General features: G+C 38.2%; 1 protein-coding gene across 1 annotated transcript in view; it reads left to right on the top strand.

The window, feature by feature from the left end:
* Positions 1 to 14,150, top strand: part of large1 (LARGE xylosyl- and glucuronyltransferase 1) — a 121,632-nt gene that overhangs the window by 80,839 nt on the left and 26,643 nt on the right. The window contains exons 7-8 of the mRNA XM_042511597.2: positions 10,026 to 10,130; positions 12,535 to 12,647. Of these exons, the coding sequence (XP_042367531.1) occupies positions 10,026 to 10,130; positions 12,535 to 12,647 (218 nt within the window). The remainder of the gene's footprint in view (positions 1 to 10,025; positions 10,131 to 12,534; positions 12,648 to 14,150) is intronic.

The raw sequence follows: 14,150 nt of genomic DNA, 5'->3' as shown, positions 1-14,150 counted from the left end.
AAATGGTGTTTTTAAATGCAAATGTATCAGGTTTCCCCATAGTGGATATCTTGTCCACCATTCCATGCCGTACAATACCGTGATCTGCTGAATTCTTTTTTTTTCTTCCGGGTATCTTGTTATCTGCATTTTGTATTTGGTTCTAATTTGGAACCTAGTTTTTGGTTCCCAACTCCACTGGACAATTAAAATAGTAATGGCAGCTGTAGGAGTGATTTCAGAAAACCTCCACTCCCTAGAACTGTGATTGTGAACCTTAAGTGTTTTGGGTTGCACTGGAACAACTTTGTCACTTTCTAAAAGCATTTTTCAAGTCTTTACTTGATCATACTTTCAACAGGAAACATCTTTTTTTACGTTGTGGACATTACTCAGCTTTTAAAACCAACATTTAAGTTTTCCACATTTTTATATGTAATGTGTATTATTTAACTTTTTAATAATTAGACCAATTTCCGCTACTTTCAACTATGCCTTTTACTCTAAAGTCATTTCAGGGTACAATTGAGCCTCTATAATATATCACTTTTTTCCACACATCATTGGTGTTCTCTAGCAAATCAGTTCATAATCAGATTATCAAAAACTAATAAAATAAAAATATTCCTCATTATTGGTGTCATTCAACTTTTCAATGACAATTCTACTAAGTTGTTCACCTTCTTCTTACACATGAAAGCCAGCAATTCAGTGTAGCCTCCGCTTTTGCAAAACCTTAAAATATTCCACAGTATTGGTATCATTAAACTTTCAGTGGCATTCATATTAATTCGACTCATGAAACCATGATTAGTGGTAGAGAGATTTATGGGTAATGCAGTCAATTACAATTTTTTAAAACCCTCCTGGGTTAGTTCTACTTGAAACCCTTGGAATACAAATTGGTTATTGTAAGCACCCTTGAAAGCAAAGGTTCCTGATAGAAACCTCTGAAAGGATTCTGGGTGGAACTATTACACCATAGAACCTTTCATATCAGGTTCTGGGTGGAACCTTTAACAGATGGTTTAAGTATAACAATTTTTGTGGAATCCATATAAAGAACTAATTATCCCACGAGGACAAGCTGAAAAACTTAGTTCTAGTTAGCTCCCTTATTTCTAATAGTGAATACAAACAGAAAGAACACATTCACCTATACCTCCAGGTGCTTGTTGGCTGGGTTTTAGGCTCCTGTTGCTGTTGGCTTTTTTAATGTTAAAAATACATAAGCAGTGAAGACCGGGAAGAGGATAAAGGGAGGGGACGTGGGAAATTGTGTGATTGATGATGGAAGGCTTTCCAAGTGAGAGTTCTCTCTGTAGATTGTCTCCAGGGTATCAGCAAAACTTAAGAGCCTAAAAAGTGTTGAATTATGAAAAACATCTCTACAGCTTCCTTCCTGAAGCTTAATCCTTAATCCTTCGATTTTGTGGATACTAAAAGGTGTAAAGGTATTCATATACCCTTTATCTAAGTATATCAATTGTCCAAATCAGCTGAGAATATATTATAAATAATAAATATATATAATATTAAATACATATAAAGCAGGAATGTTATTATATGTATTATATCTTATTATAATACCTGATGTTTCTGGATATTGTTCCTTTAACATTTTATTAAAAAATGATTAAACCCAATCCAAACCTGTCCTGCTCCTGCACTTAATATGCAAAATGGCATCCGCCCTTATGACAGAAGTGGGTCACCATGACAACGCCCTACAGTACTTTGTGTATGGCAGGGAAAAGATATGCCTCACCTCAGTCCTTCTGCCTTCTGCAATCAACAGCGCTGATGGCAGATGATGCTTTGGAAGTATAACCTACCAACTACTTGTCCTTGAATTAGGAACACTTTAGTGTATTGCACTTTTCTAAGTGCATGAGACATTTTCTGTCTCCTTTTCAGCACTTCAAACCTCATGTGACAGAAATGCTTTTTAGCTGATCACTTGGCGTTCAAGGACACCGTGACAGAGACGGCGAGTCGCCTCATCATGCTAGCTCCCATTGATCGGCCTCCTGTTTGACCTGTTGGTCTTGTGTGGTGTCATTTTGACATGTCAGAGTACTGTTTGAAAGCACAAGTCTGAGTGGTGGCTGAATTCCATTTATCTGCATCAGTTCAGGGTGCTGGTGTTGTTTATGCTGGCTCACTGTCACACTGTCCTGGTTTGTTGGGACACTTGAATAGAGTTCTTGACATTAATAGTAACATTTATGCTTTCTGCTACTGTGACAAGTCCAAAGATCTGCTGGGGGAAAAGGAATATGGCTATGTTTTTTACAAAAGAAGCACTTACAGTATGTTACTAAAGCGTGTTTCTATTTGCAGTGGAAATGCAAACAGAGATAAAAAGCCGCTGAAGGTATATTGTTCCCAGAGGAGCTCTCAAGTGGGCAGTTCCTCTGAGGAAGTACCCAGAACTGTTTGGTCTGAACACACCGTATGTAGATGAAGAACTTCTTCTATAATTAGTCGATATTACCACCAACAGTCAACAGCAGCCTGAGACACAGGAGCCAAATTCTTTGAACAACAACCCGAAGAGCGAATACCTCATTCTTATGAAAACACATGCCATGGTTGTTTGAACAAGCAATTAAGCAACATCAGCCAGTTAAAATGTGCTACTAATGTCAGTTTTCACACAGGTTAGCTGAGAACTGGAGCATCCTGGCAACCAGAGAACTACAGCTCATATCCACTATACAGACCTGTGTTGCATGTCATACCTTTCTCATTCCACTGTTCCTTTTTCTACACCATCAAAACTATGAAATAGAGAGAAAAGGCCAGAAAAAGTTCCACTAATTAGCTTGTCAGCTGTTGCTTAATAAGCTGTTTAAAACCTGCCTGCAAATGTTAACATAAGTAGATTGTGATACTAAATAATTTAGTCCTAATTTCTTAAAACTGCTACCAAAGATACACTGTCATCCCTTGCTCCAGTGGTTTGGTTTCATCCATTCAATTGCATCCATCCTCACATATAATAATTAACATAAGGAGCTGTATCCAGGGACTAGTGTTAGTGCAGGGAGAGAGTCCTTCACAGTTCATTGAACATTGAAAGTAGACAACAGGTTGCTGCACTTTATTTTTCTGAGTTAAGATTTAAAGAAGCAATCCAATCACCAGAATAGGTGTCAGCATTGTATATCTCTGCGAACCATGTGTGTGTTACATTTGTACATCTTTATTTAGCAAATATGTTGAAACTTTATCTTCCTTTACACTTCATATTCACTGTGGTAAATATCTAATTTGGCTTAGGCACAAACCCACATGTTATATTTAGGAAAAGATCAGAAGTTTTGGCTCAAAACACCCAGTAATGGAGGAAAAATCCCAGCTAGAAATTCAGCAACACTTCATCAAAAAACAACTGGTTTTGTTGTTGGTCGGCCTTGAACAGTGGTCTGCAGCTTGGCAGGCATTTTGTTTGGGTGTTGATACCATCCACCATCCTGTCCATCTCCTGATGACAAAGTCAGCTCATAATCTAAAGCCTCCTGCAGACTGTGAGATTTTTGAAATCTTGTAAGTTTAGTACAAGCTACACTCTGCGAAATGGATCTTAATAAACTTGGGTTAGACATCAGGTTTGATGTATGCAGACTATACAATGACAATGCCTACTGAATTACAGGCTACAACGTACATTCATCAGCATCAATACACAAGAACAGCACGTCGTCTGCATTCGTCATCCATCTACGCTGCTGTAGTGGTAACAGCAAAATGTGAACAAATAAGTCGAGCCTTTGCTATAGTGCCATTTATCTGTGGCATTTATTGGATGGTTAGTAGACATAGTTCGGAACAGCAGTCACACAGTGAGATGGTCATCCCAAATTTCTGACGCTGTCAGAATTTTATTCCAGGCTGTTTTTGATTGCACGACTGTGACAAAGGCCATCCTTGAACCTCTTACTGTGCAATGTAGGACAACCATTTCAGAGCCACGACCAAAGATATTGCCACGTTTTTTTCACGTTGATCATCTTTTGTTGGACACAGCCCAAAATCGCACAGTGTATACTGGGCTTAATTCACTTGAGAAATGTTGATATGATTTGTATGAAACGTACACATGTAATGCATTTTCTTCTGGCCACTGGGCTGATTTAATAACAGTTAACTTGAAATCAAGAATTTGGACAACAAAATTTTAATAACTCAATTTAGTTTAATTTAGTATTAGTTCATGACAATGCTGCCCATGGCCCAACCCTTGTACTAGAGTTTTGATTCAATGTCCGGGCCAGATTTGGTCTGACTTGTACAGGTGTAATGGGGACTATGGCCCAAAACTGCTGCTGTGATTCGGGCTTGACTTGGCCTTTGACAGAAACTGTGGGTTCACATATGGTCGGGAGTGAATTTTTTGGGTCTGATCAGTGCTCTACCTGGTACAGACTGTCTCAGTGCCTTCAAAAAACAACTTCGTCATGAACAAAGCTTGAAAAGCTTCCTTAGTTGTAATTAGTTGAACCTCCTGATAAGGTTGTTAATCACAGCTCTGTTTAAGGGGCGGTAGGAGGATGAAATGGTGTAGTGAAGAAAGTATGTTGGGCCTGCTGACCTTGGCATTCATCTTTACTTGTATCAGCACCACTGACTCAGCAGGAAAAACTCCCACTGATCTCCTTGTACCTCTCCACAGCTAATTTAAGAACTGCTCACTCCTTTCTCAGCTACCTGCATGCTGGGAAATATGTTTTGGATGGCCTGAGGTTTGCTGTGTGAAGACTTTGCTTAACAGTACATGCATGAATACTATTACTCCCTATGCTGTAATACGGTCTAACCAGACTGTAATAGCTGAATAGCAGGTATTGGCTTTAATCCTTCAGGGCTCACAGGCCAGATAGCCAGTCGGTGAATTACAAGATCAATAGGGACTAAACAGTGTAATGTGAATAAATCAGTTTGGGAGATTCTTAAAGCTGATGCTGTGATGACAGCTCGGTTTGAATATTTAAAAAATCAGTGAAGAATTGTTGTGATGGTCTGTTTTCTTTAAGATATTCTAAACCATAGCTGTTCATCTTTGCCTTCTTTTTGTCAAAATAGAGTAAAGCTGTATTGATTTAGTTTCCTTTTTCTTGTCTGTCATGGCTCTCTAACTCAGAAGCCAGTATTTGACTGTTTTTGAGAAAAAAGCATCACGGTCAGTGGCGCTTCAGTTTTTCTCATTGTGGATGCTTGGATTTAGTCAAAGATTTTCTTATAGAATGGCAGGGCTGGTGAGCTCACTGTATTAACACTGTGGTCATTTTAAAGCTTTTATTTAAACAGCTTTTTTGCAACAATTGGCTTCTTACCCATTTTGCTTCTCTGGAACATAAACAATCCCACTTTTAATGATGGGAAAGGAGAGAGGTCTAATAGGTTTCCTCTGATTTAAAAGTTTGTATAGGTAAGTGTGTGTAAAAGGTGTTACTTGTAGTGACAAACCCACATAGAATTTTTACCAACTCTGCAGATATGTTCAGCTCATTGTTTTGGTTTTTCAGCCTGCAAACTCTGCTCTCATCAACATGATTTCCAACAGCAAGCAGCAGTTTCAGTGGATCCAGCCACTGTTTATGCAGCCTGTTGTCATTCTGAAGTTGTCAGTTACCGCTGTTTTGTCGGTACTTTTTTGGCCTTTTGACCGGTTTTCACTTCCTGTCTGAATGTGACAGTTTTCTACACCTTACCATGTGCTTCCTTCCCCTAAACCTAACCATCCGTGCCCTTGTTGCCTTATCCTAAACATCCAGCCAGTGTGTGCGTTTATTGACATCTGGCGTTGTGTGCCATGTGCTTTTATTGCCTAGATATAACCACATGCAGTACCAGCTCATCATGTGCTTGTGTTAACGTCCTAGTAGCGGCATCCCACAACATCAACAGCAGACGCAGAGGGATTCTTAGAGCGCAATAAGTTGTCACAGAAGGATTCTTAATAGGTGTAACATGTAGACGTAGAATGATTCTAAGGGCGTAATATGTAGACGCAGAATGATTCTTAGGGCATAATATGTAGTCGCAGAAGTGCACTACAAAGTGCCAACATGTGACAACTTGGATGTGAACGTGTTGGTACATACCTGCATAGCTGCAAGAACAGAATTCCAATAGTGAATTGGTGACAATTTATGGATGTCCACCTTGAACTGTTATTTCTTTAATTGTTAAGAAGAGCTGAAATAGGTCGCAACACCTCACCTGTCTCATTGACTGACTGCTCGAGGGACTAAATGCAAAACTTGGACCTGTATTTTATCAGGATTTTATGAAGGAGAAAAGAAAAAAAGTAGAAATAAAGGCTGTGATTTAGCTGATGTTAAACAGACCTGCTGAGTGTTTTTCATTAAATTCCGACGTGATTAAATTTTCATTAACTCCAATTAATCACACAGGTTTATTGCTTAATTGCAATCAAAACTGTTAACCTTAATGACAGTATGGAGTAGCATATCAACAGAGGGGATTAGCAGTGGAAATGTTCCTCCCTCCCTCAGCTGATGATCACATTCAGCCAACAGGCACTTTTTTTCTGCTGAACCTAAACCAAAGTAGGATCACTTGTGAAGTTTGTCCCAGTTAAAGGGCCACAGTTTTGTTTTTGAGCTCTAATTGTCGCGCTCAGTCATCACCTTGATGGCAGATCTTTGTTCTTTGTTTTGCAGCCTTTGTAAAGGGGGCCGCCTGCTCTCTGCTGCCTGCTCCAATAAGCTCTCATTAATCTTCCTTACAGCCTTCATTAAAGCTGCCACTGCTACACCCATGCCCGCTCTCCAGGCTCCTATCTCCTCCTTAATGCCTATCTCCTCGACCTTTATCTCTGCCCAGCTTGCCTTCCATAATCTCTCGCCCTAAAGCCCACGTAGCATCCCCTCCCCTTTCCTCTCTTCATCTCCTGGATCTCTTCTCTTCATTTGAGTCCACCTCCTCTCCTGTCCTCTCTATACCCTTTTCACCCTCTTTACCCTAGCTGCTTGAAAACTTTAAATTCATCATATTGTTGAGAATTCAATCTGCGCCTCCTCTCACGGCAGCGCTGTGCCGTTTGCAAGGCGGCAGTTAAACTTCTCTCCTGATTTTTTTTTGTCATCGACTCAGATATAAAAGCCCACTTTATGGAGGGATTATGTTTCTGCTGGCTCGCTGTTGAACCAGTTGACCCTGAAGTGTCTGCCACTGATCCCCTCCGACCTCCATTTCTGTCTGCACGCGGTCCAAACTGTAGAGCAGCCAACAACAGCCGCTTAGCTGGAGATCATGACTCAATTATCTCCTTATCTCAAGATAAAGCCAATGGCTTTTTTTTTTTTTTTTATTGAGCTTATAATTAGTTTTTAAAGCTGCTATGCTGAATAACCATAAATTCTCAGATAGTAACCTTTATTTACCACAACTGCAGAAGGAATCAGGCCTTTGTTTGGCTTATATTTAAGCAACCCAACTGCCAGCAAAATGTTGGAATTGTAGGATTCTGTAAACTATGGACATGTTTGAATGGATAAAGCATATCGCATGAAAAATGCTCAAATAGTTTCAATCTTGTCAGATTCAGCAGCATGATGTCAAGTTATTGTGTCAGTTAACTGAAATAAGAAAAAGATCTTAACCTTCTGAAACTGAAATGACATAACTTTTATTTTGAAGTGTTCAGAAACCTTTCACAATTATTTAAACCTTTAAACCCCGAACAAACTGGTTTAAATTCTTTAAAAGGCAATGACCAACTTTCCAAGAAGTGTTCTGCAAATTGCAAGATTTAGTCAATTTAAAAATATGTATTTGAAAAAGCTAGGAGAAAAAAATCCAGAAAACAATATTCATAATTATTACAATCATACATTTTAAGTAATGTTTTAGAAACCTTATTTTTAAGCTCTTTTCCCCCTGGTTATGTCCTTGTTTGTATTTTTTATTTTATTTATTTATTTTTTTACAGATCTTATGTAAAAAAAAAAATCTTTTGAAGTTGCTTATTGCCTTCTTCCCATGTTTTAAAAAATAAATCAAGCCAATTTCTTAGGTTTTAAAAGGTTAAAAAATCAGTCTTTATAAATAGGATACGTATAAACCATTAAAAAAAATGTCATAGTAAGACACTATATACAAGCCAGACTAAAAAGATTGGCTTTTAGTTTGCATTTAAAATGCTTTTTTATGCCTGTGTTACCGAGTGGCCTTCATTAGTTTGTGCTGGCCATGCTCCAGTGATTTGAGACTTATTATGCGGATATTATTTTATTTGAGAATTTCTGGGATATCGATTGTTTATCCTAAAGCAATGGAACATTCTGTAGTTTATCAGGCTTATCTTATTATTTTGCATCCTTGTGAATGTTGATTAAAAAAACTGAATCCATGGACCATAGCATTGCCTTACTCACATTTGATATTAATCCTTTGAGAGCAAAGAAAAAAGGCTTGATTTCTTTAAATAACCAAGTGATAAAGGCATTAAGCAAGGGGAGGAAAAAAATTAGCAAGAAATTAGTATAAAGTACAAGAAAATTGCCTGAAAAATAAAAAATAGGGAAAATGGGAGGGGGAAGAAGAAGTGACCAGGGAAAAGTGCTTAAAAAGTACAACAATTCTGTAGCACAATTTTAAATATGCAATTATGATAATTATAAATAGTTTTCTTCTAGCTATTTTCTTTTATTTCCATTTTCCAGACATTTGCCTAAGTTATTTGGACAATTTTCTTAATCTACTAATTTCTTGCATTATTGTGTAACATCATTTTAAATATGTAATTATGATAATTATAAATATGGTCTTCCCCTAGCTTTTTTCTTTTCATTTATTCCCTAGACATTTCCCCTACTTTATAAAAATAATTTTCTAAATGTAGTCAAGTCCTATACTACACCTATACTATTCAAGTCGCTGATGCCCTTTTTTCCTTTGTTTTTCATAGAAATGGCACAGACTTTCTTGGTGTTCAAATGTTTAAATACTTGTGAAAGGCAACTGAAAGCAGCATGAGAAAAGTTTTCAAAGGGTTTCAAAGGGATACACAAGTCCTCTTTTCTTTCTTTTTTCAATTATGTCTGTATTATTTTTAACATTTAACCATTAACAAACAAACAAACACACACACACACACACACACACAAAAAGGTAAAAAAAAAAAATAGTAGGGCGGCACGGTGGCTTTGTGGTTAGCACTGTTGCCTCACAGCAAGAGGGTCCCTGGTTCAAATCCCGGTTGGAACGGGGTTCGGTCCGGGCGGGGGCCCTTCTGTGTGGAGTTTGCATGTTCTCCCCGTGTCCGCGTGGGTTCTCTCCGGGGTCTCCGGCTTCCTCCCACAGTCCAAAGACATGCAGCTCAGGTTAATTGATGACTCTAAATTGCCCTTAGGTGTGATTGTGAGTGTGTATGGTCGTTCGTCTATATGTGTCGGCCCTGCGATAGTCTGGCGAACTGTCCAGGGTGTACCCCGCCTTCCGCCCGATGACAGCTGGGATTGGCTCCAGCCCCCCCGCGACCCTTACGAGGACAAGCGGTTACAGAAAATGACTGAAAAAAATAGTATGATTACACAAAGAAATTAAAATGATTGAGTAAACTCTTAGAAAGTAAGTAAGTAAATAAATGAAATGAAATGACAAAATAATGAAAAATATATAAAATTAAAAAATACATAAATAGATTAACTATGGTCACAAAACATGCCTTTTTTTGTTTTACGTACAGTGTCAGAGAATTTTCTGGGTGTTTAATGTGTTTAAAATGATGTGAAAGTATCCAGCAAAAAATACAAAATTCTCAAAAGAGAAAATCAGCAGCTGATGTGAGAGTGAACAGGAGAGGTTTATGGTGGCTCGTACACCAAAAGAAATCAATTATAATGTTTCATGATAAAATAAAGCCTTGAAAACAACATAATAATGATGTGCAACATTATATACAGTGACCTATAGATGCAGTGAATTATAGTAAAAAATGTTTTTTTAATGCTGTAGAGGAGATGCGTAGATGTGAAGATAAAGCAGTGAAAGTGTTGTGTTTCTATGTTTAGGTCAGCAGGTTCTTGGTCTGGTGGAGAACCAGAGTGACTGGTACCTGGGGAACCTGTGGAAGAACCACCGACCCTGGCCGGCTCTGGGCAGAGGCTTCAACACCGGTGAGTGCTGGAGGACGTTATCTAAGCATGCTGACATGCTGGTGCTACAGCTGCAAACAAATATACATAATTATGTTAAAATTAGGGCTGTCAGTTTATTAAAATGTGATTAATCGCATGATTGTCCATAGTCAAGTCAAGTCAAAAAATGGCAGAAACCTGAGGAAGAGCGAGTGAGGAGGGATCCCTTTCCCAGGACGGACAGACCTGCAATAGATAAATAAATAGACAAATTACAATAATGGCATAAAGGAAAGAGAAAGAGAGAGGGAGAGAGAGGGGAGAGATGCACAGCAATAATGGTAACAATAACATATCATATAACAATAGTGATAGAAAATTAATGAATGCAACTTATGATAGCATGTGATGCTACATGCAAATATCATAAGTGCTGATAACTGTCCCATGTGTATGCTAGTTAACTCGCAATTAATCGCAAATTAATTGCACATTTATATATATTATACATTTATACATAATTTATGCATGATCTCTAGTCAGCTAACTTAGGGTAACTCCAGCCAACAACCAGTTTTTATACATCCAAAGAACTTCTATAAAAATGAACTTCATGGTAACCAGACCGAGCCTCTAATAGAGACAGGCCTTTACTTGTCAAAATGTGTTGCCACACCGGGCTAGTTAAAGGGACTGGACGTTTAATTGGGATGAGGCTTTTGTTTGAGGTTTTATGGTATGGGTGGTTTGCAGAAAACCCTAACTTGAAACTTTGTTTAAATGCCTTATAACAAATATTTAATCAAAACTGAAACTTTCAATTTCCCTTTTTTTTGCAAAATTCAGTGAAAATTTTGATTTAAAAAATGAATAAATAAAAATAGCCCTAAGGTGTTACAAAGTAGAAGTTCCTCCCATGCTGACACTTTATTTGCATGTATTGCAGACTGCCTTCCCTGCCTTTGGTTGTGTGTATTAAGCACAGTTTTTTATGAATTAATTTCATCGGCACTCATTAGAATAAAACACTGATCAAAATCAGCAAAATGCCAACTATCTGCCCCAATAATCAGCCCCTCTAATAATCTGTCAACCCCTAATTTGCAGAAATGTACAATGACAATATTTTCTTTTGGCGACCGGGCTGTTTCAGTGGTAGTGGAGACAGTTATGTCCATAATGCTCACTCCTACTGTGACAATTTGTAATAGAAACACGATTTCATTCATTAGGACTGAGCTCTCTCTCTGATTGTAACTTGTTATTTTAACCATCCAAGGTAATTTTCATTTACCATCTGCAATCGGAAAACATTTGATTGCTGTCCAAGTCCTTTTATTTCTCATGCTCCTTTTTTTTTCTTTTTTTTTTTCCTCCTAGATTTTAATTTCAAAGCCAAACACTGGAAGTAAAGCGGGCACTTTCTTTCCTTGAAATAACACAGTGCATTTGCACAGGCGTCGATGACATATGTCGGCATCCAGCAGGCTTGTTAAAAGTTATATGGAAAAACATTTTCAAAAAGGAGTTGGGGTGTAATTTCACAGAGCCTCCAAGCAGCTGATAGTGGAATTGATTGGATTCCATTACACCTTGTTATTATTTTCCCCTGCCTGTATTTTTTCCCCCCTCTATCAAATCCAGCAGGTCTTTTCCTTCAGGAGGCTCATCGCTCTCTCTGTGCCGTTTGGTGCCAGAGGATAATCGTTTTCTTGACTATAACCTCCCCAAAAAAACCCAGCACAACCCACCGCAGCAGTGCCGTGAATTTCACAGCAGTAGACGTGTCAGCGGTTGCAAAGCTCACCTGAACATGTCGCTTTGTAAAAGCTCTGTGTTTTCTTTCCCCTTAACCTCCCTGTCAGTGTGACCGAGCAGCAGATCTCACAAACAGAAAGGCATGTGTTGCATTTAAACACCACCGGCAATTTGACTGAAAGCCTCCGGTTCAGCTGCGGCTGGTCGGCTCTGCGGCGGTGGCCGTGGCAACAGATGGAGCACAGCGGGGTGTGAAAGATGGTTTGTTTGTTCCCATTTGCAAAAAAAAATATTCACCATGTCTGTCCCTGTGAAAATTGGCTGCTTGATTTTATTTGTAGCCGCCCTGAAGATTTCTTTTATTAGCCGGGGAACTGAGACGGAGGAGTTTTCTTTTTGTTTTTGATTTTTTTTTTTTTTTCTTGTTTGTTGGAGAAGAAAGTTAGTTTCTCAGAATTATTTTTGGCTTCCAGGAGGTTTTTAACATGTTTTCATCATCCAAAGTCTGGTCTGTCTTTTTTTTTTTTTTTTTTAAACCTTGCAGCTTTATCGCAGAAAACACAAGGATGTGATTCGAAGCCTCATGATGGGACTTAATCACCTTTAGCAGGCAGCTGATACCAATCTCTGTTTCTTAAGCTACCATATCTCTCTCTCTCTGTGTGTGTGTGCGCGCACTTTGCAGGCGTGATTCTACTTCTCCTGGATCGTTTGCGGAAGCTGAGATGGGAGCAGATGTGGAGGTTGACTGCAGAGAGAGAACTAATGAGCATGCTGTCCACCTCCCTGGCAGACCAGGTAACACACACACACACACACACACACACACACACACACACACACACACACCCACACCCATACACACACGTACACACAGTCACAGCTCAGACATGCCAACTCAAAATTTGCCGTTTCACATGAACAAATCACAAAAGCACCTGTACCGGTTGCCTGTTTTACCATATGTTTCTGATTATGTTGGTAGTATAAGCTGTGGCAAGTCCTTTTGTGTTCTGCTCTGTTGCCTGAACATTTGATGTTAAGCCTTTGAAACTTGAGCAATTTGGCTTGATTTTTGTCAAAAATGGGATAGGATAGGAGGCAATAAGTGAGGAAAGATGAAATGACCCTAAAATTTAGCAAGAAATTATTTAAAAAATTAAAAAATAAATAAATACAAGAAAATTACATTAAAAAAAGTAAAATAAAAACACGTTAATGACCAGAAGTACCAAAAGTATTTAAAATGATAAAAGCTCTAACATAATTTAAATGTAATTATGATAGTTAGAAGTACAGTTTTTCCATAGCTTTTTTTCTTTTTCCCTAGATGTTTTTCCCTAGCTTTAAAAAAATAAAAATAAATAAATAAATACAATTCTGAATCTACTATTATTTCACAATTTGTGGAACATTTCTTACCAAGTTGTTCACTGCATTTTTTCTCATGTTTTTTTAAACAATATATTTATTAAGTTTTCTTATATTTCCACAAAAACAATACAGGACAGAAATATAGCAATTGGTAACAAAAGCAAACAAACAGCTCATATCAACAAGCATATGCAAGAGGTTACGGGAAGTAGTCCATGATGTTCTCCTTGAAACGGCTTGTAAAATAATGGCATTTTCACATGTTTTTTTGGAAGAAATGACACCAATTTGCTCAGAGTGCAAACATTTAAATAGTTTTTCAAGGCGTCTGAAAGCGGCACAAGAAAAGTGATGTCGCTGTGGGTTTCAAAGGGTTAAACTAAGCTGCAGTGAAGGGTTGTGTATGCTTCAGACAAACTGCTTTGCACAACGTGTCAACCGACTACATCTAAAGGTCAGAGCTGTTTTTGTCTGGTCTTAATGGCCACAGTGGAAACAAGGTGAAAAATGTGCCGTCAGAGCCTCCTCCAGGCTGCATGACATCGCTTTCTGCATCTCTCTTCAGCAGCTCTTGTATGTGTCTTTAGTGCCGGCCCTGTGAGTCCTATCAAAGGGGACAACAGTGCAGTTAAGCCAGTCATGATAATTATTTCATGGATTTATCTTGAGATAAACCATAGAACTTCAATTAACAGCCCAAGCTATTATTTTCTTAAATCACTGAACTCAACAGGCTTATATTTGGGATGGGCTTTCACACAAAACTGTTCCTCCTTAAAGATGGAATACAATCAAATTATTTAACCTTTTGAGAACTGGCCAAGTTAACTTTATTTTATTCAGAAAGGAAGAAATGACCAATGATCTGTGAAAAGTAAAAGAAAATTGCCTGAAAATTTGCCCCAAAAAATCCAAACAAACCAAAAA

Source organism: Plectropomus leopardus, chromosome 22, assembly GCF_026936395.1.
Source record: "Plectropomus leopardus strain MGB_pleo_1.0 chromosome 22, ASM2693639v1, whole genome shotgun sequence".
NCBI lineage: Eukaryota > Metazoa > Chordata > Actinopteri > Perciformes > Serranidae > Plectropomus > Plectropomus leopardus.
Note: the sequence above shows the minus strand (reverse complement) of the source record. Positions and strands in the feature narration are given on the sequence as shown.